Raw genomic sequence first — 27,387 nt, forward strand, 5'->3', positions numbered from 1 at the left:
TGAAGAAAGGGGAGCCCTCCTACACTGCTGGTGGGAATGTAAATTGGTACACCTGCTGTAAAAAGCAGTATGGAGGTTCCTCAAAAAACTAAAAATAGAAATACCATTTGACCCAGGAATTCCACTCCTAGGAATTCACCTGAATAAAACAAGATCCATGATTTGAAAAGACATATGCACCCCTGTGTGTATTGCAGCACTATTTACAACAGCCAAGAAATGGAAGCAACTTAGGTGTCCATCAACAGATGAATGGATAAAGATGTGGTACATATACACAGTGGAATATTATTCAGCCGTAAGAAGAAAACAAATCCTCCCATTTGCAACAACATGGATGGAGCTAGAGGGTATTATGCTCAGTGAAATAAGCCAGGTGGAGAAAAACAAACACCAAATGATTTCACTCATTTGTGGAGTATAAAAACAAAAGCAAAACTAAAGGAAAAAAATAGCAGTGCACTAGTGGTTACCAAAGGGGAGGGGTTAGTGAGGGAGGGGTGAGTGAAGGAGGGAGAAGGGTCTTAAGGGGCAGTAGAATTCACAATCCCAATATAGGTAGGTCACGGGGAAGGCAGTAAAGAACAGAAAACACAATGACCCTCTAACATCTTACTACACTGACAGAAAGTGACAGCAACACAGGGGATGAGGACTTGAAAATATGGGTGAATGTTGAAACCACTGTGTTATTTATGTGAAACCATCATAAGATTGTATATAAATACTTCAATAAATTTTAAAAAAAGAGCTGACTGGGCTCAAAAAACAAATTTCTAAGGTTTTTCTACATTTGATTGTATTGCAAGGGGTTTGTTAAATGACTCTTGCATATATGATATTTTAAAAATAATTTATGCAAGAAAGGCTAATTTAAATTGTACTGAATTTACCATCCTATGCCATCTTAACACATCCGGCAGTAGTTTTTATAATAATCCATGTTCAATATACAATTTTTATCACAAATCCACTTGGGCCAAGCAGAAAAATGGCTCCCAAAGATACCCATGTTCCAATTCCTGGACTCTGTAAATATGTTACTTTCCACGGCAAAACAGACGACAGATGTCTTTCAGTTAAGGGCACTGAGATGGTATTTATCCAGGCAAACCCAGTGTAATCACAGGGTCTTCAAAAGTCAGAGGAGATGTAAATGACTGAAGCGAAGAGGCGGACGGAGATCCGAAGACGGTGCACTGAGTGCAAAGGGCAGGGCGGCATGCAGCACCGTGGCCACCTCTGGCGGAAGATTCTCCAGTACTGCCTCCAAACGAACACCTCTGATTTTTACCTCAGTAAGACTCATTTTGGATTTTAACCCCAGAACTCTAAGATGATAAATTTGTGTTGTTTAAGCCACTAAATTTGTGGTTAATAATATACCAGTGCTAAATTTCACTTCAACAGACATACTTCTCCTAATTTTTTGGCAACATGCACCATCACCACTTTATACCACAAGCAACTTGCAAGAAATGCATGAACTTTAAAACATCTAGCCTAAACCTTAATGCTTAAAGTTTCTTATTTTGGAAGATAAAGGTATCCTGAATATAATTTCCCACAAAAAATTTTAAAGCTCCTTTATTTTCTTTTTAAGTTTGCATTCAAGCCGATCACTCACCCTTGAAATGTACTCTTTACAAAAGATCAATGACAGACATCTGAAGGTCTATCATCAATCACTCCTAAAAGCAATCACTTGGATCTCTTGAGAAATGGAAACCAAAAATTTTTAGTGGGGAGAAGGACCACAGAGAATGGAAGATAACTGAAAAGCTGACAGCTCAGCCCCACTGGACCTTCCAAGTCCTCACATTTACCCCTCAAAATATATGTGAACATGAAATTACATGTATTTCCAACAGCACTTACATTGTTTTAAATGTTTTTTTTTAATTATTTCTATATGGTTCTAGAGGTAAATGCCATTTGGAATTAACAAAACTCTACCTAACATCTTGGGTAGAAATAATGACATTCATAAATGTACATGGAGATTAAAAATTTAATTAGACCTATATATCTTATAAAATTATGAAAAGCGTTCTTGGCTTTAGTAGCTGAATAGAATAGATAAAAGTCTCTTTGATTTTATTCTAACTAATCCAAGAAAGTTTTAAAGAAAAGGACTCCTCAACCTGTGAGGAATGTTCCTGGGAGTTGGCTGATGTGGCCTGAGATAAGGAAAGATTATACCAGGCAAATTTGCTCAACAAGACCTAAGTTGTCAGTGAAGAGCTTTAAAAAGTTTGGTCATGACCCAAAGTTCAATAAGACGCAAAAATAGAAACCCTCAAAAATAGAATTTAAAAAAATTAACAATAATAGTAAATATTGACATAGATATGACATGAAGTATGGGATTCAGAAATGAACACAGACCACAACAGAGTTGCAATAAATCTTTGCAGTAAGGCTCAACAAGGACAGGGACAAATGGTCCCCAAGCAAGTTGGAGACAAAGCGTGGACTCAAACCTATAGATTTACTACTAACTTAGCCCAGGCTGGTGCTCTCTCAATTCTACTGAAAGTGGTTCTGCTATTAAATGCAAAAATATAAGTTAAAACAAAGACATTGTCCACACTGAAACATATTTGGCAATAATCTTAATGAGAAACACATTAAGTAAGTTTAAAGGGAATAGTCTCTTCCCAAAAATAACCTCTTCTATCACAAAATTTTGATTGCAAAAGCACCTATTTCATCTTTTGTGCCACTGAACATGCAATTAATAGCACAGACTCTGGAGCTAGACGTCCTGGGTTCAAATCCTAACTTTAGTCCAGGATTCCCAGCCCCATAACAATCTCAGTAAAGCCAGAATTTCCTCTAATGCTCATACTTGCTCCTCTGACGGTTTGCTGGCCAGCAGGTTAGGTTCTACAGCTAGCGGAGATACGCTGAGACTCCAGCATGTCCTGCACAATATACTGGAGAGAAATATGTATTATTTATTATGGTCCCAAGACCACCTTGAGGCTCACTAATTTGCTAAGGACTCACACAGGACTCAACATACAGTGGTACTCAAAGCTAACTTATTACAGCAGAAGGGTATCAGTGTAATCAGCAAAGGGAAAAGGTACATGGAGTAAAGCCCAAGAGTAAAGAGGTACAAACATCCGGGTGTCATCATCTAGTGGAGTTGCACTGGACACAACTCCCCCAGCAGTGTGTTCTGACAGGTGTGTGGTGTTGCCGACCAGGGAAGCTCATGAGAGACTCAGCACCTAGGGTTTTTACTGGGGTGCTGGTCACACAGGCATTCCTGCCAAGCACATATGCAAATTCTAGACTCTCAGAAGGAAAGCAGGTGTTCAGCATAAACCACACCGTATACGTAGTTGAGGCAGTGACTGACTCCTGTCAGTCAGGGTGGTGAAAATCTCCCCAAATCCAAGTTTGCTGATGCCATCCTAGGGTCAACCTTCCCAGGCCTGCTTCAGACAGACTAGTACATCCTTTGGAGCATGGCCTCACCTACCGATTCCCTGCTTCCTCCCCGGCCCCCAGCAAGTGCCTGAAATACAGTAGCCATTCAAAAAATTGTTTATTTCAATGAAAACATTCCTGGCTCTATTACTTCCTAGCTACATAACCATGGGAAAGTTACTTAAGCTCTGTGTACCTCAGTTTCCTTATCTGTAAGATGGGATATTATCTACCTCACATTTTATATAATAACTTACACTACAATTATAACCATATGACTTGTCTACAATCTCTCACCATTCCAGTTCTTCCTGACCTGCCTGCACTAAATCTGATCGCGCTTAAAGAAAGCTTCTCCCAAAAAACCACGTGGAAACCTTGTAAGTTCTGTGTATACCTGCACCTTGTGTGCACAGCTGTGTCCTCTAACTCCTTGTCCATCTGTTGAAATCCTATTCCACTTTCAGAACCTAGCTCAAACAAGACTCCTGTGACTCTAACCCAGAAGGGTCACTCCCCACGCCATGTGTGCACCCACTTCCACAGAGCCTGCCACCCACCCTCAGCTCTGTGTTCATGCACTTTCATTCATTCAAAGGTATTTGCTGAGTTACATTTTCCTACCACATGTCACACATTGTGCTGGGGGCTGGGATACAAGCCAAAACAAGACAGATGAGGTCTCTTCTTACAACCATAACCGAACAGGGATACAGATTATCCAATAAAACCCCAATGATGTTTAATTACAACTGCAGTGAATAATAAAAGATTAAGGGTGGGTCTTACACATATAAATAGAAGCCTAACCTAATCTGGGAGGATCAGAATCATTTCCCTTGAAGAGACATTTTAGCAGAAACTAGAAGACAGGTAAAACTCATCAGGCAAAAAATTGTTAGAGAGCTTCCCCCGCAGAAGGAACAGCATGTGCAAGGACTTAAGGTAGCAACCTAGAAACTGGAAAGTCAACGAAGGCAAGGCGACCAGCAGCTCAATATAAGTGGAGAGGCAGGTACTTCTTACAACCACTCCTGTAACACTTAGTACATTGTCTTAGAATTATTCATTTGCAAAAGAGCAGCCCCACTGATAAACAACTCTAGGTGGTACAAACTTTTTAGCCCCATAATCCTATAGTGCTTAACAGTGTCCCCTCAAGTCAAGACCTATAGAATGAGGAAATAGTGTCTTATCTGGGTAAAGAATTTAATCTCAAAATACTAGACAGGTGGGATAAAATGGTCTCTAAGATTCAAAAACCTTATGTTGCCGACTACCCCAAACTTACAGGGCAAGAGACACATTTTCATGACAACTTACATGTGTTCAGAATCAAAGCTGGTAACAACTGTGGGTGAAACTTTAAATACCAGAAACTAAACTTTAAGTTGGCAAGGAGCTCTAAATCCTCACGGCTCCATTCAGTGCCATCAACTGAAAACCGACAGCACTGCTTTCCAACACCCCCCGAGTCATGAATGTGGCCAGGCAGGGGAGACCCGGCTCCATCTGCCCCCTCTTCTTCTCCAATTGCTCAACAGATTTGGTAAGAGCAGGAGCAAGAGACGGAAACTGGCACCTATGCCATCCTTTTCTCCTGCCTTACTTCCTAAATACAGTCAATTCAGGAAACACACACTGGTGACTCAGTAAGCGAATGTTAAAATCCAATTGACATACCTCTGCCAACTATTATTATTAAGTCAACAGAACAGGGTAATCTCCAGCCCTAGACTTTAGTTTCTGGGATAAGTTTGCAAAGTGTAACAGGGAAGCATTCTCTGAAAGAAAAAAAATTGAATTAATTGGGAAATGGCTTCAAAATACATGAAAAGTCTGATGTAGGTTATTGGTGAAGAAAACAGTAACACACATATACAGTATGGAACCTCTTTATAGTGACTGAGCTGTAAAATAAGACTCTTAACATGTCTCTTCAAAATATATTTAAATCAGAATTTCACTACCTACATTTACTATGTCATCTGGCAAATGTAACAGGTCCAAAGTCATAGAACAAGTCAAGAATTCTAAGAGAACTCTAAAAGGGGGTTCAACCATACCGAAGACTCAAAAACTTTACAAAATATATTTAATTATGTCAACTACACATTCATGTCAAGTTTTTCAACTGCAATTATGAAATTAAGTCTAATTAATCCTGTAACTGGACTTAACTGTGATATTTTTTCCTGAAAGATCAAGATAAAACAGAATAATTTAGAAGATGATTTTAATATTATTCTAGAGTTGGTAACAAGAAACAAATAATTCTCTTTCTAAGTCATGACTGGCATTTGTGCCCTTCACACTGCACCCTCGAACTGTTGACAGGGATCTTTTCTCCCACTTCTTCCACTTCTTAAAAACAAACCTACAAATATAAGACCAAACAACACCAAAATGAAAAAAGACATTCATTCATAGATGTCTACTGACCTCAGTAGTAATACAAATAGCAAAACGAATGCTCCCTCTTCCTCAGGTCAGAAGAAATTAAATTCTTGTCCTGTTTTAAGAAGTGCATGATTCTCAAAAAAAGTGAGTAAAAATGTTAACATGTGGCAAGTAGTATTTTTGGGGACAGAAACTGGAGTAAAACTTATTTTTCTATGATTTCTATACCTAAAGGAATGTAATTACTGAAACTATTATTCAATGTTTAATGAGTAGATTCAGTATTTACCAGCATCTGTACTTAATTACGTCACTAATTACTCAAAATACATACTATATGATTTCAGCTCCTGGCCTTTTAAGGCCCATTTTTTCAGTGCTTTACTAGTGCAGGGATGAGTGGGCAACTGAGCCTCAATACTGAACATTATTCCCCCCCAAAAAACCCAAACATAATATCAGGTAAACAAATATCACTACAGTATCAGGCATTTTTACATCACCACCTGAAAGGTTACATACAACAAATATAAGGTTACATACAACAAATGAAAGTGCTTCATGAAACTGCCTAGTTTCAGTATTCCCACTCAGTCCACTACCTGTTAGGGTGGTGAAGTGACTTGCTGCTGTGCGCCTTAGTCTAACCAAACACTATTAGCCTACTGAAAAGTGGCTGAGTTATACGGTACTGAGGAAGAAGGGTACAGCTTCAGGAAAAGTCTAGGTAAATAATGCAGAAATCTGCAATTACATTTCCAAAGACTGACTTGTGCTTTGGAGAACTACCTATTTCTCACCGAATAAACAAATAACCAGTTTACAAGCAAGATCTTTTCCTAACCACGAGAGGTTTTGTTCGAGAAATCTGAAACGTTTTTCCCGAGATTATTTGTAAGACATTAAATATAAATCAGATCTCCAAACCCGAAACATACAGGCTAAAAATAGTGCATCTATTTCAAAGACTGAGGCAGGAGCCTTCCAACTCAACTAAAATTAGTTTTTTTCATCTCTGGATCTTTAAGATGCACCTTCAGCGTTTATGGGGCACACAAACCGGTGTCCGCAGATCTTCCCGAACTACAGTTAGAATCTAGTTCCCAGAATCTTCAGGAACAGAAGGCACCGTCCCAAAGACCGTGTAGTGACATTCCTGGTCATGCCGGCTGAGATCCTGACCGAAAGCGCTACTATCAGTAACAACAGACCCTCCTGCCCCAGCTGTTTGATTCGGGAAGACGACGACCCGCCGGAAGGGCCCCCACGCCCCGGGCCGCGGCCCCGGCCAGCCAGTCTCCGAGCCCCGACGGGGAACGGAGCACCTGGCGCGGAGGCGGGCGGCGGCGGCCCGGAAGCCTCCGCGCTGCCCAGGGCCGCGCCGCGCCCCGCGCTCCCGGCCGGGCCCGGGCGCTGCGCCCGGTCCGAGCGCCGCGATGCGGGCAGCGGCTCCGCCGCGGGGCCCGGGGCGCCGCCCGCGGGCCGACCCCGCCACCGCCGCCCGCCGGGGAGGGAGGCCCCGCGCCCCCGAGGCGCCCGCTCGGGAAGGTCACCGGCCCGCAGGAGGCCCGGCCGGCTCGCCGACGGCCGCGCTACCTTTGGCCTCGCAGTCGGCGCAGTACTTGTTGTCCTCCTCCCGCAGCAGCTTGGCCAGGATGAGCTGGTGCTGCTCGTTCAGCTTCTGAGCCTTCTCCCGGCAGGAGCGCGTCGCCATCTCGGCCGCGGCGCGGGGAGCCGGGCGGCTGCGGCGGCGGAGGGCGGGCGGGGCCGGGCGGGGCGGGCGCACCTGGCGCCGCCGGGACGCGGGCAGTCTCTGCCCAGGCGGCGGCGGCGGCTGGAGCCGGAGGGGAAGCGGCGGCGGCGGCAGCGCCGACGTGCCCCGCCTCCTCGCCGCCGGCCCCGCACGCAGCGCCGAGCCGGCGGGAGGGGGAGGAGGGCGCGGGGTCGGGGCTTCCGGAGGCGCCGCAGGAAGGAGCGGGCGCGCTGCGCATGCGCCGGGCCTCCGGGGTGCTGTCCGCGGCCCCGCGCCCGCTGCCTGCGGCGGAGGTGGCGGCGCGCTGCCCGTGCTGGGCTTCCTCTCCTTAGAGGCGCGGTGGTTGCCGAGACCCTCGAGTGAAGCCCATTAAAGGAAGGCCTTCTACGTGGAGGCGTCTTTCACTTGCTCCCTTGCCGTTTGCTCTCGCTGGCACAACACTGGACATGCACAAAGCAAAGTGACTGGGTGGCTTCGTTTATTCGTTTGACATTTATGCACCTGTGTTTTGAAAGAGGCCCTATCTAGAAGCCAGAGGCACGTGTGGAGTAAAACAGGCAAAACAGCCTTTTACATTACAGGGGAGAGAATAGTCTGGTGGCGACATATATTCAGAGCTAACTTTTGAGTGATTACTCTGTGCCATAAACTATTAACTCATTTCACCCTTATCACAACCCTATGATACTGTTTTCCTCGTTATACAGATGAGGAAAATGAGGCATGGAGGAGTTCAGTGACTTGCCCAGAGCTACTCGGTGGAGGAGTTGCTATTCAAACCCAGAACAGTCCGACTGCAGAGGCCAGAAGACTGGGAAACAAGGCCTTTCACAAGGAGGGGAAAGTGGGGCCGAGGAGCCAGATGCTGGGCCGTTTCACTTGAACAAGAAGCTGTGTAAACAGTGATCTTTGATGCAGAAAAAAGAAAATTTAGGGAAAGAAGTCACTTTTGATTAGGGCCCAGAGCTCTCCAACCCAGGCTCATGGGATTTGAACCTGGGTTAAAACTACTTGAGTGTTTTAACATGTTATGGCTTACTAGCAATTTCTTATATGGGGCTTATGTAATTAGTAAACACGGCTTCCTTGTGGTGGAGCAGATGCTAAGAAAGGCAATGAGCAGGACCCTGTGGTTTACTTTTTAACAGGGTCAATTCTTAAGCTTAGGCCCTGCATACAGGCGACCCTCATGCTCACCTAACCCTGTTCTTGGCACAGAGTCTCAAAATTATTTGTGGAATTAAATGGTGATGACAGTGAAAATGCTGAGTAAGTGAATAAATTAGAATTTAAGCTGCATGGCCCTGACAAATAATAACCAGGAGGGTGTCAGGGTGCTTTCCCATAAACAGAAAAAAAACAACAACGCCAGCTACTGAAGACTGGCTTGATTTAGATGGGCTACTCAGCAATAGCAGCACGCACAGAAGTGTAGACTTCAAGGAGCTTAAAAGACTGAAGGACAGAGGCACTGCTTAGGAGAGAGAGAAGGCTGGATAAGCCAAGTGGCACAGAATTAAAGGTTTGGGGAACCAGAGCAATCTGGCCTTCATGCAGTTGACAACAAAATTTGTAGAACCTTCGACCAGGATAGTAACATGAAAAGGAAGGATGTTTTGTGAAAATCCAGCAGTGACCAGTTAACAAACACCATTTTTTAGTGGTTTTTCTTCCCCCAGAAAATTCTGCTTAGCACTGCAAAGATTTAGAAAAAAGACAAGGCAGGCTTACCACCAAGAAATGATCTACGTGATGATGAAGGGGTCACGGCAGTGCCTAATAGAAACATAATGCACATCACTTACAAACTTTTAAATTATCTAGTAGCCAAATTTAAAAATAGAAAAACAGGTGAAATTAATTTTAATAGTATATTTTAAATCCAATGTATCCAAAATATTATCATTTCAACATGTGATATAAAAAATTATTAGTGAGATATTTTATATTCTTGTTTTCATAGTGTCTTCAGAATTCAGTGCGTATTCTACACTTACAGCTCATTTCAACCTGGACTAGCTGCGTTTCAGGGGCTCAAGAGCCACACGTGGCTGCTGGTTACATTACTGACCAGTGCTGCTCAGGATGGTCAGCCTAGGGGCTATCGGAAATCTAAGTCTGATTATTTATTAGGGATGTAATAGGAAGAATGGAAAAGAAAAGAAGAGACTGATACCCAAACATTGGGTAGGAAACAACATTGCATTCACTCACCAATAGGTATTAAAACAGCTTCTACTCAAGTTCTCTGATAATCAGAAGCTTACAGCCTAGTGTGAGATACAAATATGTAAACAGGGTCACAGCCACACCGTAAAGTCTGTAGCAAATGTGAAGTGTTCTGGGAGCAAAAGGAACAGAACAGCAGCAGCCTGAAGAACTGGGGAAGGCTCTGCAGAGTATGTGAGGCCTAAACTTGGTTCTAACAGATTTAGAAATTTTTCGAGCAAATGGGGATGGAGAGGAGAAAAATGAATAGCTTGGAACAAAAAAACGTATGGGCCTCTAAAAGTGCATGGTTATGTGTTGGAAGTAGTGAGAATGTGAGGCAGCAGGAGCCTAGAATGTGCATGGAGAACATGAAAACAGAAAAGGAAACCAGGTGAAGTAAATTGGGGCCAGGAGGTTAAGAGATCTGTAGCCAAACTACATTGTTCGAATTTTACCCCATGGGCACAGGAAGCCAGCAGACGCTTTTGCAGAGAAAAGGCTTGGTTAGCTTTGTTTTCCGTAAGATCATCGGTGGAGAAAAATGTTATCAGGGGGACAGATTATGGTCAAAGCTGTTACAATAACAGTCCTAAGAAGATATGCTGAAGGCCTATTTTAAGCCAGTAGCATACAGTTTGGAGAAGAAAGAATCAAATGATGTCTTAAAATTAGAAGCAGCAAGATTTGGCAGCTGACTATATGTGGGGGTTGAGAAAAAGGAAGTGAGAATAACACCAAGGTTTCTAAGTGGGGGGATAGGTAAATGGTGATGCCATTAACCTACATCAAGAATAGAAGGGATAGTACAGATTTGGGGTCCAAGGAAAAAAGGTGTTTGCTTGAGGACAGGTTGGGTTTCAGGTGTCCACAGGACATTCACTCCATATATCCAATGGGACATTGCAAGTCTACTTCTAGAGCTCTATACAGAAGCTAGTGCTGGTGAAGGTCATTTGAAAGTCATTACATTTAAATAGAGAAGTCGTAACAGTGGATGACATTCCTCTAGAGAAAGCAATGAAGCAATAAAGAAGAGTCCCAAGGACAAAACTCTGGGAATTTCCAGTTAAATGAAGAGTAAGCAGAGAGAAAGGTGAGCCGCTGAGAGGAGAGGTAATGTGTGGCCCAGAAGAGACCCAGAGGCCACGGGAGGGGCAGTTCTGGAGATGGAGGGCGACGCTAATGCCAACTGCTCCAGAAAGGTCAATGACTTCTGTTCTAGACAACATAGCATGTCACCACGGGGCTGTACAGTTCATTGCTTTCCCTCACAACTGGCCTTCAGCCCACGAACAAGAGAAGAGAAGTCCTCTGGTGAGGCTTCTCAGGGGCTGTGACTGTCTGGTGTTGCAGTAAAATGTTGAGGGAGGGATGGAGATGGTTAGGAGGGAAAAAAAGAGAAGAAAACACATATGCAAGGATAGGAAGCGCTGATGGAGGTAAACTGCAGAGTGGAAGGGAAGGAAAGGGCACAGATGCATGCCTACGGTGCCAGGTGGGGACAGGCTCCTGTGGGGCCAGAGGCCGTCTGGTGTCCTTAGGAGAGGGACGCAAACAGCTAGACAATGAGAGACGAGGGACCTGGAGCTACCAGCTCTCAGAGGGAAGGACCAGATGCCAGAGCGTCTGCGGATGCTTGTGACGGTGGGAAGCAAGACTGAAGGTCTATTTCTACAGATTCTCAGAGAGATGAGGCCCTTTAGATTCTGAAGTCCTGTTTTCAGTCGGAGGAAAAAGAGGAGAAACAGGTTTAGAGAGTTTGCCAGCAATGGAGCTGGTATTCCACAGAGGACAAAAGAAAGGAAGGGAAGTGGGGAAATGAAGGAAAATTATGGGTGGAGTGAAGTGGACAAGAGTGAGCAAGCAGTTGGTGAGACGTCCCCGAGCGCTGCGGACCGGCGGCTGGGCGGGGGCCCTCGCAAGCAGAGCCACTGCTGCTCAATCCCCTGCTGGGGGTCAGGAATCCTCACACGGACTCTCTGAGGCAGAGAGTATCGTACTCACTATTTGTATTAGGAAACATAAGCCTGGATGCGCCAATTCATGTTCAGTAAAAACCCCAAAATCTGAATGACTTCGAACAATAGACACTAATATCATGGTCATGCTTCTGTCCAGTGGGTTGGTAGGGACTCTGCTCCATGTCACCATCACTCAGGGACAGACTGATAAAGGCTCTGTCACGTTTCAGGGGAAGGGCAGTCAGGTGCGTCTGACAGGCTTCTCCCCAGCAACGGCACATGTCTACTTCTCCTGTCAGCCCACTTGCCAAACCACTTGCAGGGCACGGCCTGATGTCAACAGAACTAGGAGAGCAATGTCACCCTGGGCCTAGAAGGAGAAATGGAAGTCACTGAGCAGCTCAGAAACTGCGGTCAGAGAGCTGAGGGCTTCATTGAAAGTTGCCTGGGCATTGAACAGTAAACTGGCATTTGAGGTTAGGTCCTTTTGACATTAAGGTCCTGTTCTTCTCATAGCCATACTACCCCCTGGGTAGGAAAACAGACCAGAACAAGTTAGAACCAACAAATGCAAGAGTTACAGAGAGGCCAGGTGCGAGGAGGCCAAGAGAAACACACAAACATGCAGATACATAAACAATCATAACATACGACAAAGAGAAGAAAGAAATCCAGCCAAGACCCAGAGTTCACTCTTGTTTTGTTTGCACAGCTACATCAGGGAATGGTAGTGTGACTGTGGTTCCTAAAATCTCTGCCCGGCTGGCATGTGCAGCACTGCTGACCTATGCCTGATCCCCGCGCACGGCCTCCGTGTGCGGAGAGGGTGGTCTCTGTTGAAGACGTGTGTTATTTCCAAATAGGTCATATTGAGCAAGTATTTATTATACAAGAACCCACAACATTATACTGCTCAACACAGGAAATAGTCATTTCCAAATTCTTTTTTAGTGGTTCTATGGGCAGTGAGTGTCCGAGTCCTAACAAGCCTTATCCAAGGAGTCAGAAGGGCACAGCTGAGTGGGAGGCGGGCTGACGACCTACGTGTGCGTCTGAAGGCAGGGGCCTGGTGGGGTCACAGAGGGGTAACCAGTCCTCAAATCTGGCCTGTGTCAACGCTGTCTTTCATTCTTTTAAGCATTCTGGAAATGCAGAATTGAACAACTCTAAGAAAATTTTCTCGAACTTTCCCTTTCCTTTTATCCTCCACGCTCCCAATCCCACCTGTCTTTTGACAGGACCTTTGTCCCTCCATCCATTTATTCACCCATTCAATAATACATTTTTTAGTTCCTTCTATGTTCAGGCACTGTGCTAGGTACTTGGGATAAGAAGTTAACAGCCGTAGCCTCATCCCTCACACCTACAGCAGTTTACTGTCTGTATTCATGGGTCAGGTTCTCTGACCACGTCCCTACTAGAGATCTCCAGAGCTCCCGCCATTAATGCACATGGCCAGCCCTTAATGTGTGCTGACTGGTGAATAAATGAGAAAAAAGATTGAATATAGGAGCTTGTGTATGAAAATGTACAGTTTCTAGAAGCAAAATTAAGAAACATACATACTTTTAGCAACTTTTTAAAACAGAAAGCTCACAAAACTTTATCCTACTCCAAATTCACTTCACGTTGATCAAGTTATATTTTATTTAGTTTTCCATTTTCCGTTAATATAGGTTTTCCACTTAATATTTCTTCTTAGATTTCCACTTAAGATTAGATTTAACAGAGCTTCTTCACCTCAATTTAGAAAGAAAAATCCTAAGTTATTCATAAATCCACAGTCAACTTCAAGCTTTAAAACAATAATAACAACAGAACTGACCTGAATGAGCTCTAATCAGGTACACTGGGCTTTCACAAATTTGGCCTTGGCAGTAATATGATTGAACTCAACCAAACCCAGGTATTTGAGGAAAGACTCAAAAATAAGTGAACAAAGGCAATTTTCATCTTGCTGAAGCAGAGACAGAAACACAAGTTGAAAGACATGTGTTCTGTGCTTGTAAAGGTGTAGTGGGCATTTATTGTTTTCACCTTCCCAGGACCCACCCCCTTCTTCTAATAGCAGTGCCCTAATTTTCACTTGGGAAACCATCCCCTTCCTCTAATGAATCCAGTTTTGAAGGAGGGACTATCTATCAAGATCTCCTCCCCTGGGCATGTGACCAAATCAGGTCATCCAGATACTCTCCACCTGCAGGATGAGCCAGAGGACTAACGCTAGGACAGAAGCAGACGGAGACTGTTCGTCCCTTTGGAGGTCTGCGCACCTGTGTGAATCTGCTCCCTTGATCCTCACAGCCAGTGTAGCTCTGGTCCTTTCTGAAGACTGTCTCTAGCTATCCTGTAGACCGACTACCTCAGTAAGGCTTCCAGTGCATTCCTCCTTTGTGTGTTAGATACAAAGACTCAAACTAAAACCTGACTTACATAGAGAACCAAAATTCTTGATAATGAGCCATGTACCATTTGATGGAAGTGGTGGCAGCATTATTCTCAAAGAACTTAGCTTCTTTACCTAGTCTTTAAAGGAGCCCATTCCTTTCCTTCTAGAACTTTGAGGTTTGGTAACCTTGCTGAGATGAGCATTTTACACATGAAATTTTCTTCCCTTCTCATTCTTGACCTTCTTCCCCAAACGGTGCATCTCAGCGTTGTAATTTTAAACTAAAAGCAGCATCATTTCAGGAGAAAGGGGGAAAGGAAATACGCATTGGTTTATTTCAAATTGTTTTAAAATGCTATTTATCCTTTTTCAACTTAGAACAGAGAGGTTCTTAGGACACAAGATGTACTGACCATAAAAGAAAAAAAACTGAAAATCACACTTCATTAAAATTTATATCTCTGCTCTTCAAAAGAAACCATTAAGAAAATGAAAAGACATTGTACACTTTAAAATTACACAATGTTATATGTCAATTATATCTCAAAAAAGCTCGGGGAAAAAAGGCAATATAAAATTTGGAAAAAATATTTGGAAAAAACAAAAAGCAAACTGAAGAGCTAGAGAAAATATTTGCAATACATGATGAACACAAAGGACTAGTTTAGAGAATATACAAGGCACTCTTGAAAATCAATAATAAAAAAATGGCAAATCATCAAACAAATGACCAATAAGCAAATGAAAAGGTATTCAACATCATTAGTCATTAGGAAAATGTACATAAAAACTACAATGAGATATCACTTTACACCTGCTACAATGACTAAAATTAAAAGGACAGGCAATACCAACACCAAATATTAAGTAGCAACTGGTACTCTCGCTGATGGGAGTATGGGAAGTTATACCTATTTTACTATTTGTCAGATAAAATAAAACAATATGCTTTCCCTGTGACCCAGTGATACCACTCCCAAGAGAAATGAAAAAATATATTCACAAAAAAAACTTACATAAGAATGTGTGATAGCTTAATTCATGATATTTAAAAACCAGAAACAACCTAAATGACCATAAACAAGGGAACGGATAAATAAATGACGGCATTTGTATACAATGGAATACTAACTTGGAATTAAAAGGAACAAACTTCCATACACAAGACAACATGGATGAATCTCAAAAATATATGTGGGGTAAAAGAAGCCTGACACAACGAGTACAAACAGAATGATTCCATTTACAGGAAGTTCTAGACCAGACCTAATGTTATGGCCACAGAAATCAGGACCGTAATTGCTGTGGGAAGAGAGAGGGGTGGAGATTTACTGGTAAGGCGCATGGGGAGCTTTCTCAGATGACGGGAATGTTTTGTACCTTAGCTGGGACAGTGCTTTATACAAGTGTGTATAGTTGTCAAAACTCATTGACTATATTCCTAAGGTCTCTGCACTTTTTGTATATCATTTATACCTCAATAGAAAGTATATTCAAAAAAGGTATTAGGGGACATTAGTCCACCAGGAAACTGAGCATAATTTTGTTTCATGTGTTCCCATTATTCTTAAATGTGTGCTGAGAATTTTCCCTTCTCTTTCCTTGAAACTCTGCTCTCAGCACTTAGTGTAATTGCACCCCAACTCCTCTGAGCCTCATAAAAACTGCTCCTCATTCTGCTCCCTCACTGTCAGTACTGGATCCTCGGGCCCTGGCTCTTCTCTCCTGAAGTTCATGTGGTTCTGCTGGGGACTGCGTGTGCTCATAGTTCCACCATCACCTCTACGCGGAGGGACTAGTATAAAGGTGTCGCTGCACCTGGCCGATGCTATAGGCTTTGACACCCCCTCTCCCATAGGCTCAGAGAATCCTTCCAGGGTCCCCTTTCCATCACCCTCTTCAAACCTCCCATCTCTTATGGAGCCCTGCTTTCCATTCAGTCAGCTCCCCACCAGATTCCACATCTCTGCCTTGACACTTTGCACTGGGAGCTACACTGACCACCTACTTGGCCTATTAGATGCCGAATAACATTTTCCTTTATCCTGTGGCCTGTCAGGTTATCTCCCTGTTCTCCATGGGGGGCAGGTTCCCCCACCACAGACCCCCCAGGCCCTGGGATGCAGCTGCCACGGCAGGCCCCTTGGAGGAGACCCTTGATGGACAGCATATCTCTTGCCAGCTTCACTTCCACATCTCCAAGTGCCACATGGACCATTTCCACGAGGAGAGCTTGGCTTCATTTGAAATCTGTGTCTTCAAAACCAAACTCATCCTCCTTCCCATTCAGGCTCCACCTTCAAGCTTCCCTGCTGCCGACACGGGCATCTCCATGATCCCAATCACCACACATGAAACCTCAGAGTCGTCTTCGATTCACTCCAAATAAATGAAATGTCTAGTAAGTGACCAACTCACTTCACTTCTTTCTTTAAAATGTCTCTGCAAATTCATTTTATCAGCTCTTCATGCCCAGACCAGCTTCTTTGTTTCCACATTCTCCCTGACCCTAACCCACCCAATGTCATTTTCTTAGAATCTGTAGACCTCACATCCAAGGGCAGGGTCGTCAATTTTTCATCAGATGCAGGTAGACAAAGTAGCTGAGAAGATCAAAAATCCCCAAGTCCCCAGGAGATCGGGGATTTGAGTCTCCTTTCTTACATCCACTCATTCATTTATTTAACAAAAATATTTTGAGCCTGTACTATCTGCTAGTCACTGGAGATATATTCACAAGCGAAAAAAGACACCTTCAATTCTTAGGTACCTCACAGTCTAGGGGAGAAGACAAGCAGTAATCAAAGAATCACACAAATAATGCTACAAAAGAGAGGTATACGGTGCTGTGAGAGCAGGTAAAAGGGAGATCTGGCTCCAGTCACGGAAATCTTCTCTAAGCAAAAAGACAACTGAGCTGACAGCTAAAACAGTTAATAGGAATAAGCTGATGTTTGTGTTGGGGAGAGGGGTTGGAAGCAAGAAACATTCAAGTTCAAGTAAATAACAAAAGACTTGTATGATCAGTATGAGACCAGAGAGGGCAGCACAGTACCAGGCGAAGCTGGGGAAGTGGGCAGGAGCCAGACCACACAGGGCCTGGTGGTCATGAGAGTGCAGCACTCAGGTTTCCTGCTGCAGGGAAAACAGCTGACTGGTAGCCTGAGCCACTGCTCCTCCAGGTCCACTGGGTTCACACGGAAGCCTTACTTCCCTCGGGCAGCTCCCAGCCAGGACTAGGCATAGGCATGGGGTGGTGAGCAGGAAGGACACTGCCATAGATGGGAGAGTTTTCTAACTGGCAACATTAGCTCAGCCAAAACTTTCTTAGAACATTGCTGGAATCAGAGCCTCTTCCTGCCCAGGCCTCCTTCCTTCCCCCTTTTTCACAAGTGTCACGCTCACATCGCAGTCTGAAAGCCCTCCCACATGCTCCTCTGCATTCCCCACAGGCACCTTCCCTAACAAGTACTTTCATATCTCGTCCAACCCTGGCTTAGCATCTGCCTCTTGGAGGACTCCAGCTAACACAGCCTTTTGGGCCACAGTGGTCATTCTAGCCTTTATCCCAAGAGTTAGAGGAAGTTATGGAGTGTTTCAAACCTTGGACTGACATGATCAGATTTCCGTTTTGAGAAGTAAACAGTCCTGGCAGCTGGGTAGAGAACAGATCGGATGTAGGCAAGACTGTCTGCAGTGAGAAGAGTTGGGCATCTTCGGCAGTGGTCTGGGTGAGATGATGACTGGATTCGGGGGTGGTTATGGAGATGGTAGGTGGGTGGAGTCGAGAAGTGTTGAGAGGGTAAAATGAACAAGACCTCATGATAGACAATAGGGGAAGTAAGAGAGAAGGTGGTGCTCCCGAGGTAATATCCTGCAGACACAACGCACAGCAATGTGATCATAGTGAGCAGTACTGTATCATATACTTGGAATAGGCGAAGGGGGTAGAGTTTGAGTGCTATCGCCTCTCCCCACATTTTTGTTCATTTTATTCTCTCAGTTTATCATGAGCCCCCGAACACACACACACACACCCTGCCCCCGTCTACAGCAAGGGCGACACCTGGCCGATTCCAATCTCAGCTTCCTTGCAGAGCCTCCTTAGGCCATCCCTCCTTCATGGTCAATCCTGTCCATAAATTCCCATTGATCTAATAATTACACCAAACAGGCCTAAACCTAATCATACATAGTTTTTGCTGTTGGCTTTACATAACTACACCTTTTTCTCACAACTGGATTGCAAATTCCTGGATGAACAGAACTGTGTCCTAGACCTCTTTAGCCTAGTGGCGTATAAAGATGAACGGAATGGTGTCCTCAAGACTGCTGTCACCTAGCAGGGCAGACGGCCCCTCCAGGAAAGAGGTGATTCTAGTAGGATACAGGCTGAAAGCTTAAGCACAGGATGCTGAGGGAACACAGTGAATGCGCTCAAAAGCTATTGTGATTATCTTTGGGGAACTTTTGTTTGCTTTTGTCTTTAGTGGGGCAAGGTGTGGTCAGGGAAGCTGACCTCTGGACAGAAACTTCAATGAGGGGTAAACTAGGGAGACAAAGGAGAGGGGGGCAGGGAAACAACAGGGTGAGGCTGAAGTTCGGCAAGAATGTAGACAGAGAGAGAAAAGAGATCCGAGTTAATTCAGAGTAGTTCATCAGAGGACTTACTCTAGTCGGAGGACAGCGGGAGAAGAGGGGTAGTTAACCCAGACTAGGTCACAGGGGCTCAGAGCAGCTGGTGGCACTGAGAGAAGCTGCAGTGAGATTCCAGGCCAGGGATTTCAGCCCTAATAAGTGGCCTCTGTTTTCTTCTGTGTTACTCATGATGCTTTTCTGGAGGTGGGGATTGGCCCAGGGTGCCAGGGCCTCCCGGTCAGAGGTTGGGAGGGGGGCAAGGAGGTTGGGGCGAGGGGGCTCACAGTCACTGTCACTGTCACCTCAGATGCAAGACATCTGCACTGCAGCTGGTCATCTGTTCAACCCCCAAAGGACAGGCCTGCAAAGGGGTGTGAGGCCAGCCTCTAGCTTGGACACATGGAGTCAGAGCCCCTGTGTCCTCTCGCCTCGACCTGTGATACTGTGTGAGATCACATGGCGGAGGACACCACTGGTGACGGGCCCACGCCCAAACAGTGGTAAAGAGTCATGGGCTCTGTGCCTGTGCAGTGGCCACACCGCACACTACGGTTGGGGAAAGGTAATTTTACAAACAAGTCCCGAATAAATGCTTCTCTGCATGTGATTTTTTAAATAAAAATAGATACAATCCCCAATCAACCTACAAGACTAATTAGTCCCTTCTCAAATCTCATAAACGGTTAGTCAACCTCATTTTAGAAAAGGCCAGCTGTTTGGTGGAAAACTTATGGGAAGAAAAAGACAAAAATAAACGTACCCCATCAAGCTGTTTTCCTGTGCACTCCCGGTGGGACAGCAAGCATCGCAGTGATGCATCTAACATAGAATTTTCTTTAGACATCTCTCTGAAGCTCTAAGAAGCCAGATCCTGTTGTGGGAGTTAGTCCCAAATACAAGTAAGGCATTTGAAAAGTGCCTTAACTCTTTCAAGACTCCTGACCACAAAAATAAATATCCTCAAACAGCCAGTAATGGTTAGGCTGAATTGAATAGAGGACAAGTGAAATACTCCTGGGCACAGTGGCCATTTAGGAAAATCTTAATGTGATTCCAGACAATCTATTTACATTTAAATAGTTTAGAGGTGACAGAAAAACAGCTTATTACATGTGTCAGGGACCTTCAGCCTGTTCCCGCCTGAGGTCTCTCCGGCAGTGATTAATCGAGAAGTATCTGAGGTATCACAATCTTTGCTTTTCCTCCCTGCTAAGAAGTCCTCAGGCATTTTAAATATAACAGAAAATAAGTTCATAAAGGTAATTTCCTGTGAGGTTAGCTTTAGTGTTTTTTCACCTTCCAAGAATAATTGTATTTTATGCATGTTGTTCTCAGTAACTAAGATTCAGATAGATCAGTGGCATATCTTTCTGTTTGTTTGTTAAAAAGGAGGGACAGGCAGAGAAATGGAATGTGATTAAACTGAATTTAACTTTAGAAATATTTTAAAGAGTTTCAGAGAGGGATCTTCATGTAGTTATATACAATTACAGAAAAGTTACAACAACCTAAACGTCCAAAAGTAAGTCATATATAACGGGCACATAAGAATCATATAAATACTAAAATGATTTTTATGAAGAATTTCTATAACATAAGTGACCACAATTATATTCTCAAAATTTGCTGAGGAAAAATTTCAAAATAATTTGGAAGGAAGAAAGGAAGAAAACATATCAAAATAATAATAATAGTAGAGTTTGAAAAAAGAACCTCTGGATCATTTTTTTCTCTATATAACAGAGTTTTCAGATTTTCAACAGAGTATAATGTCAATCTGAAAAATTCCACTTTTATAAAGAAAAAGATATTTCTGAAATTCATATTTTATAGCTCATTTACTAAAACCAAATTTAATTATTATAGTAGCTATAATACTTTACAGTTTACATGACACTCTTACGTTTATTCTCTATCATCTACAGCAATCGAGGCCTCCGCACACCATTTATTTCTTATCAAGTCAAGCTAATGGTATTCCACTTTTCACAGCATGATATTAAACCCGAAAATGTGTTGGTAGAAATAGGATAATTCCCAACTGTAATTTTCTTTATGATCAGTCATAAAATGACTATTACAGATGTTGTTATTAAAAAAGCTTATGGAAATTCCTATATTGAAAGCATTTAAAAACACTCAGACCAATTCCCTTGCTGATTCCCCACATAACAGTTTAAACCTTTAAAACTCCCAGAGCCCACACTCAGAGCCTACCTCCTTCCAATGCTTCCACACCCCAATCCTTGCCTCCAATTTTCCAGAAGGAAAAAACTAAAAGAAACAGTGTATCAGGCCCAGATTTCCTCAACATCCCATCCTCACATCCAGGTACAGCTACATGATTTGTACGCAATGCAAAATGAAAATGTAGGGCTGCTTATTTTAAAAGGCAATAAAAAAGTGCAGTTAAAGGTATTATGGTACAACTTTTTCCTTTAAAAATATTTTATTAATTATTAAATATATTAAGAGTAAGAGTGACACATGAATAAAACATAAACTTACAAGTTGCAAAAAATAACATCTTTGGTACCATAATTTTATATAATACAATAAATAACACTATCTTCTTATTCATGTGACATCCTCATCAAAAGATTATTCTGGTTCAATTTTCGGCAAGTTCACTTACTAGGTGGGCACAATTTTTACTTTCAGCAACTTCATTTTCAATTGATACAACTGAAAGCTTTTCTCAAATGCAACACTAATAATTTTTGATAATTTTTTATTTTGAGGAGGACCTTTATGCTGATGCAACTATTATGGGAGCTCTTCGGCGTGTTTTATAGGCTCTGACATTGAAATAAATTTCTGATAAATTATTTTGACATATAAGTTTTAGTACATCTAGAGCTCATGATTCTTATGGAATAATTTTTCTAAAAAGATTCTTCTTATACTAATCGGTTTTGTGTTAAGTCAGAATTTAATTTTAAGTTTATACAATGGTAATTTTAACGGACATGTGCTTGGCAGTGTTGTAGCAGTTTTCAAAACAATAAATTCTGAACCCTGAAATAGTCTAGCAAACCCCTGATACGCTTTATTCCACATGTAAACTTAGGTTTCACGTTTACTGTTTTTCCACAGTTGACTGCCTGAGCACGCACAGCTCCGGGCCCAGGGTTCATGCAGAGCAGTTAGTGCTTGTACGCATGCCGCAGAGTGGGCGTCCTGGGTCAGACGGGAGCTAGCCCCCCGCTGCCGGTGCTGCCTTCATTCTGAGCCCCTCCTCGCTCCCAGGCCCCAGCAAGACTGCGTCTGCTGCCCTGAACACCGCTGCCAACCTGCCCCAGCCCAGGGCCCTGGAGCTCCCCGCCCGCGCCAGGGGTGCGCACCTATGCGGGGCGGCCCCTGAACCACCTGCTGCCTGCCGTGTCTGTAGGCTTAAACTTGAGTGTATGTACACTGCCAGCAGGCGTATCTTTTCGTTCTCGCGTATGCCTCACTGTCCCATTGGGCACACACAAAACACCAATTCAAAGGGACGCTATTAAGAATTTCAAAGCGGCCGAGGCAGAGGTCTGATGAAGCACAGGCCTCCTTCGGAGAGTGAGCCCTATGCAGCTGGGCACGAAGCTGGCCCTGCTCACACCTACACCATCACTAGATCTGGCCCCAACCTTACTTCCTCTTCTCTGACCTCAGCAGAAGAAATCTTGCTTCCTGTTCAACTCTTCTTTCTCTCGGTGCGACCCTCTTCCACTACCCAAAAGACCTGGCTCCATTAGTCATCTCCTTTCTCTCCAGTCCTTTCAATTATCAAATTATTCTTTGGTAACTTCTAGATACCTGTGAGCATGCTCAAACCCCTCCCTCTTAAAACAGCTCTGCACACCCCTCTGAATACACCCCTACCTTCTCCTCTCCTTTGAAGCCAGGTCCTGGAACTCTAGACTGAGATCATGCTCTTGGCTTTCTGACTTAGCCTTTTGTCTGTCAGACTTCCATACTCACAACTTCAACATTTGCTCTGACCAAGGCCGCCAAATTGCTTCTCGGCAGCCAAATTTAAAGGACCCCCTTCAACCCTCGCTATGGACTGAGTGTTTGTGTGTCCCCCCACCCAAACCCCAGTTCAGATGTTGAGGCCCTAACCCCAGTGTGGTGGCCTTTGGAGGTGGGGCCTTTGGGCGGTGGGCAGTTCACAGGAGGTTGGAGCGCGGTGGTGGGATCAGCGTCTCCTACAGGCAGGAGCCCAGCTCTCACGCTCCCAGTCTCCGTCTCTCTCCCTCCCCTCCCCTCCCTCCCTCTCCGTCAGGTGAAGACACAGGCGGAGGGTGGCCATTTGAAAGCCGGGAACTGGGCTCGGCCCGGAACCAACCTGCCAGCACCTTAATCGAGGACTTCGCAGCTTCCAGGACGGTCGGAAATCCCTGTGATGTCAAAGCCGCCCCATCTACCGTGTTTCGTTACGGTTCCTGGGCTAAGATATTGGGCGTCCTCCCTGACGTAACTCCCGTTCTTGAAATTTGTCCCTTAATTCCTGAGACACTCCCCTCTCCTGGTTCTCATCTTACCCCTGAATTTCCAGGGGCTCCTCTTCGTTTGCACATACCTAATATTATCTATTTCCCTTGGGTTGTTTCTCTTCCCTTCCGGCATGCCGTCACTGACCGATCCCCATGTCCGGGCTAGAATGGGTATGTGTTCAAGTAACTCCTCAACTCATATCCTCAGCCCAAACCTCTCTCCAGAGCTCCTGACCCATAAAATGTACAGCTTCCTGCATGTCTTCACCCTGGGTACCCAAAGCTCGGTCAGTCCAGCAGGGGCCCATCATTTCTCTGCACAAGTTCCTCTCGTCTCCTATCTCCAGGTACCCCCGAGGCAGAAAACTGGGCATCGTCCTTGCCTCCCTCCTTTGGCCATATTCACCGATATACCAAATCCAAGGGGATCTGACACTTTAAAAATGTCTCGGCTTCATCTTCTCTGTCTCCACAGAGCCCACCTTGTTTCAGTCATCTTTCTCCTAGGCCACTGAAATAGTTCTTTTTGACTGTCCCCACCCCCCCTGCTCCAGGCGTGTCCTGTCTACTGGATCTTCCACTTTGCTGTAAGACTAATCTTTTTCATTTCCTTTTTCTTCTTTCTGGTTGAGTTTTAAGAGCTTATCTGGAAAAACACAATTATAGAAAAAAGACAAGAGTACACCCCGAGAGCCGGGGCCTCGGCAGGCTGCCAAGAGTGATCTTCCCAGCACAAATCTGATTATGTTTCCCCCTACTTAAGACTTTTCAATGACTCCTCGTTGCCTGCAAAATAAAGTCCACTCTGCCTAGTAAATAATAGAAGGCCTTCCATAACCTGGCCCCCGTGCATTTCTCCAGCCTCCTCTTACACCCTCTGCTCTAGCCATGCTGAACCACCAGCAGCCCTCCACACGTGTCGTCTTCCTCTTCCCTGCTTTTATTTTCTTTGCTTAAAAAGCTTCTCCTTATTCCCGTGCACCCCTTATTCTCCACCACATGCCCAGGGCTTCTCAAATAGTGTATCGCAGACCAATAGTGCACAAGATATGAAACCATCCAGTTTGGGGCGGTCAGGGAAGACCTGGGGCAACCCAAAGTGCAGGGAACAGGGAAAATTTTCCAACACATTGGGTGTGAAATGTGAGACAGAGAGGGGTCAAGGATGACTCCAGTGCTTTTGGTGTGAACACCTGCAAAGGTGGAGTTGCCATCAAACCTGAATGAGGAAGAACGGGTGGCTTAAATTCAGAAGGGAAGATAAAAGGTCAGTTTGGGATATGCTAGATTTGAGATGCCAGTTAGACACCCAAGTGGTGATGAGTGGACGTTTTATGTAAGCCTCGTTCGTATTCAGGGGCCAGATGTGGGCAAAGACAAGATCCGGAAGCCACCAGCAGGCACGCATGTGGCATTTATTGCCGTGAGGCTGGGTCAGATCACCGAGGGAGTGAATGGAGACAGAAGAGAGAAGTCCAAGGCTCTGAGCCCTTTGGTGTTCAGAAGGCGCCGCCAGTGAGGCGGAAGGAAAATCAGAAAGTTCTGATGTCCTGGAAGTCAGCGAAGAAAAGGACAAAACAAGACAAAATGAGTAAAACGACTACTGATCACAGATTGACCAACCTGTGTGATACGGAGCTTTAGTGGGTGGTGGCGAGGGAAGGCCGGGTGGGGTGGGGGAGGGGAAGGGAAGGGAGGCCTGCAGACAGTGAGCACCGCCATCTCTTCTGAGAACGTTTCTCCTATGCAGGAAAAGAGAGAAAACCTAGTATTAGAAGAAGTAGGATTAAAAATTGTGTTTTATAAAATGGGGGAAATCTCAGCATGTTTTGTGTAATGAGAAAAATCAAGAGAGAACATTTGGAGGAACTAGAGAGAGAAAGGAGATGCTCGAGTGTCATATACGAGCAGTGGGACGGTGGGCGCAGGGGAGGGCGGCGATACTCAAGGAGATGGTCATCACTGACCCAGGCGTCTGCGCCAGATGAGGAGGGGGGTGAAGTGACTGGAATGAGGGAGGGTGAGAAGGTGGTAGGGACAGAATGAAGGACTGCTAGGTTTGGGGTACGACAGGAAAGTAAGCTAGAAATTTGGAAGGTGGTAGTCAGAAAGTGAAGTGCTTGAAAGTGAAATCATGGGAGGGTGGCAGTTTCATGTAAGTGATAAGGTGCAGGGTGTCATGGGAGTGAGAGGAAAAGGCAAATGGGGTAGCAGAGAAAAGACTGGAAGGAAGGACAGCGAAGAACAGAGAGGCCAAAGTACTGGAAGGATTATGAACATGGGTACCAAAACCATGGCATTTTATAGAAAGACTAGTTTTGGAGACTGACAGCGATCTAGGAGCTAAAATCTACCCTAATGATATCACTCTCCTACAAGGTGACTATTTTATGTCCTCTTCCCTTGTGGGTTTCAACATTGTCCCCCTGTCCTGGCTCCCAGCAGAAGGCCTGCTTCTTATTTCACTAAGAAAACTGAGTCAGTCTGGAGAACTTCCCAACGCCCTCACCACGGCCGCTCCCCACTCACGCACGTGTGCTGTGTTCCCTGCCTTCCCTCTGTGGGGCGCAAGGCCCAAGTGGGCTCCTGTCGAAGGCGACGTCTCCATTTGTCACCAGATCCCATCCCGCCCACTCCTAGAGTCCACTCTGTCCTCCCCACGAGAGACTTTCAGTTGCTTTCTTCTGCTTGGGATTCATTCCCCTCAGGCCTCTCATGATCTTCCCCTTACTTCCTTCAGATCTCTGCTCAGATCACCTCACAAGGGGCCTTCCTTGCCTCCCCTGTCTCAGACAGACCCTCTCCCAGGAGGGCTTCTTCCCTGGCGTTCTGTCTCTTCAGTGCGTGGCTATGAAAGTCAGCTCTATCGGACCTTGTGTTATACATCTATTTGCTAGTTAGAATATAATCCCCAGGAGAACATGGCCTGTGCTTTACTCACTACATTGACTCACATAACTGAGAGACAAGTAGGTGACCAATAAATATTTCTTGAATGAATAGTTGAATTAAGACCAAAAGCAGCAGCTGCTGATGTTCAGAGCTGGTCTGACACAGTTGGGCCATTCCTATTCGATGTAAACCAAGTCAGAGAACACCAGCCTCAGACAAGCCTACTCTGAGACTGTGATAGCGTAAGACAAGGCCACTGTGTAATTTTGTGCAAGAACGGACAAAAGTGAGGTCACAGTGACACTCCCAAATGTCCTTCTCTTGGGCAAAATGAGTGGCTGCTTCTTCTTTATAAATTGTAACTTTATCCTTGTTCTAGTCCACTCTTTTCATAACTCATATTTGGTACACCCAGTCACAGAACTGTCTTGCTTTCTAACAGGAACCAGTCTAGAACGAAACCCTTCTCCCCTTCCTTATACCCTCCCTTGAATCACCCAACCAAGGCACAAAACTGTAATACACTCTCCCCAGCCTCTCTGACTGAGCGGCCCCGGGGCTCTCCACGGGGCGTGTTCGCCCTCACTGCAATGAGTAACAATTACAACTTACTCAACTTCAGCTGTGTTCCTGGTACTCGTTGGCAGTGGACATTGGCAGAATGAATGCATGAATCAGTCTTTGCACTTGGACATTATGGATGACCTTTATTCTCTTCTTTACACTTTTCTATATTTTTTTGTATTTTCCAGTATGTTTATAAAGAACAAGTATTTTTTGGAATCAGGATAATCTGAACACATTTAACTTTAAAATAACAACAGAGACATAAATTCTTAATAAATAAGAAACCTAGTTTTAAAGCCAACTCTGAAACCGTCTAGCTGAGTACAGTTGGGAAAATCTAGACTTTTTCGGTCTCTGATAAAAGGCAGGGGATATCTTGAGATCCCTCGTGGCTCTAAGAGCTTTAATTAAGCTTCTTCCAAAGTGACCGCATTTCACTTGACACATGATGTTCAGGAATGGGGAAGGGAGGTGAATGTTAAGATATGATCATATGTCAATTTCTTCTACTTACTTTTTCTAGGTGGTATTGGACAAAGTATTTTAAAACCTTGACTTTCTTATTTTTACCTATAAATTATAAGTTGTAACATCTCCCCTTAATATGGAGCAGATTTCTTAGGTATCATTTTGTAAATACATGTGTCCTCTGAAGTA

The 27,387-nt window shown here is 44.4% G+C and overlaps 1 protein-coding gene across 6 annotated transcripts in view; it reads right to left on the reverse strand.

Annotated features, from left to right (window-relative positions):
• Window positions 1–27,387, reverse strand: part of SMAP1 (small ArfGAP 1) — a 165,819-nt gene that overhangs the window by 108,804 nt on the left and 29,628 nt on the right. Inside the window, exon 1 of one of the 6 annotated variants that reach the window (XM_073224480.1) lies at window positions 7,438–7,732. The exons of 1 other annotated variant lie outside the window; for it this stretch is intronic. In XM_073224480.1, the coding sequence (XP_073080581.1) occupies window positions 7,438–7,555 (118 nt within the window). In that variant the 5' untranslated portion in view covers window positions 7,556–7,732. Of the gene's footprint in view, window positions 1–7,437; window positions 7,733–27,387 lie in introns of those variants that run through there. 4 more of the 6 variants (XM_073224482.1, XM_037012623.2, XM_073224481.1 and 1 more) reach the window with 4 other exon arrangements.

Source organism: Manis javanica, chromosome 16 (assembly GCF_040802235.1).
Source record: "Manis javanica isolate MJ-LG chromosome 16, MJ_LKY, whole genome shotgun sequence".
NCBI classification, from domain to species: Eukaryota; Metazoa; Chordata; class Mammalia; order Pholidota; family Manidae; genus Manis; species Manis javanica.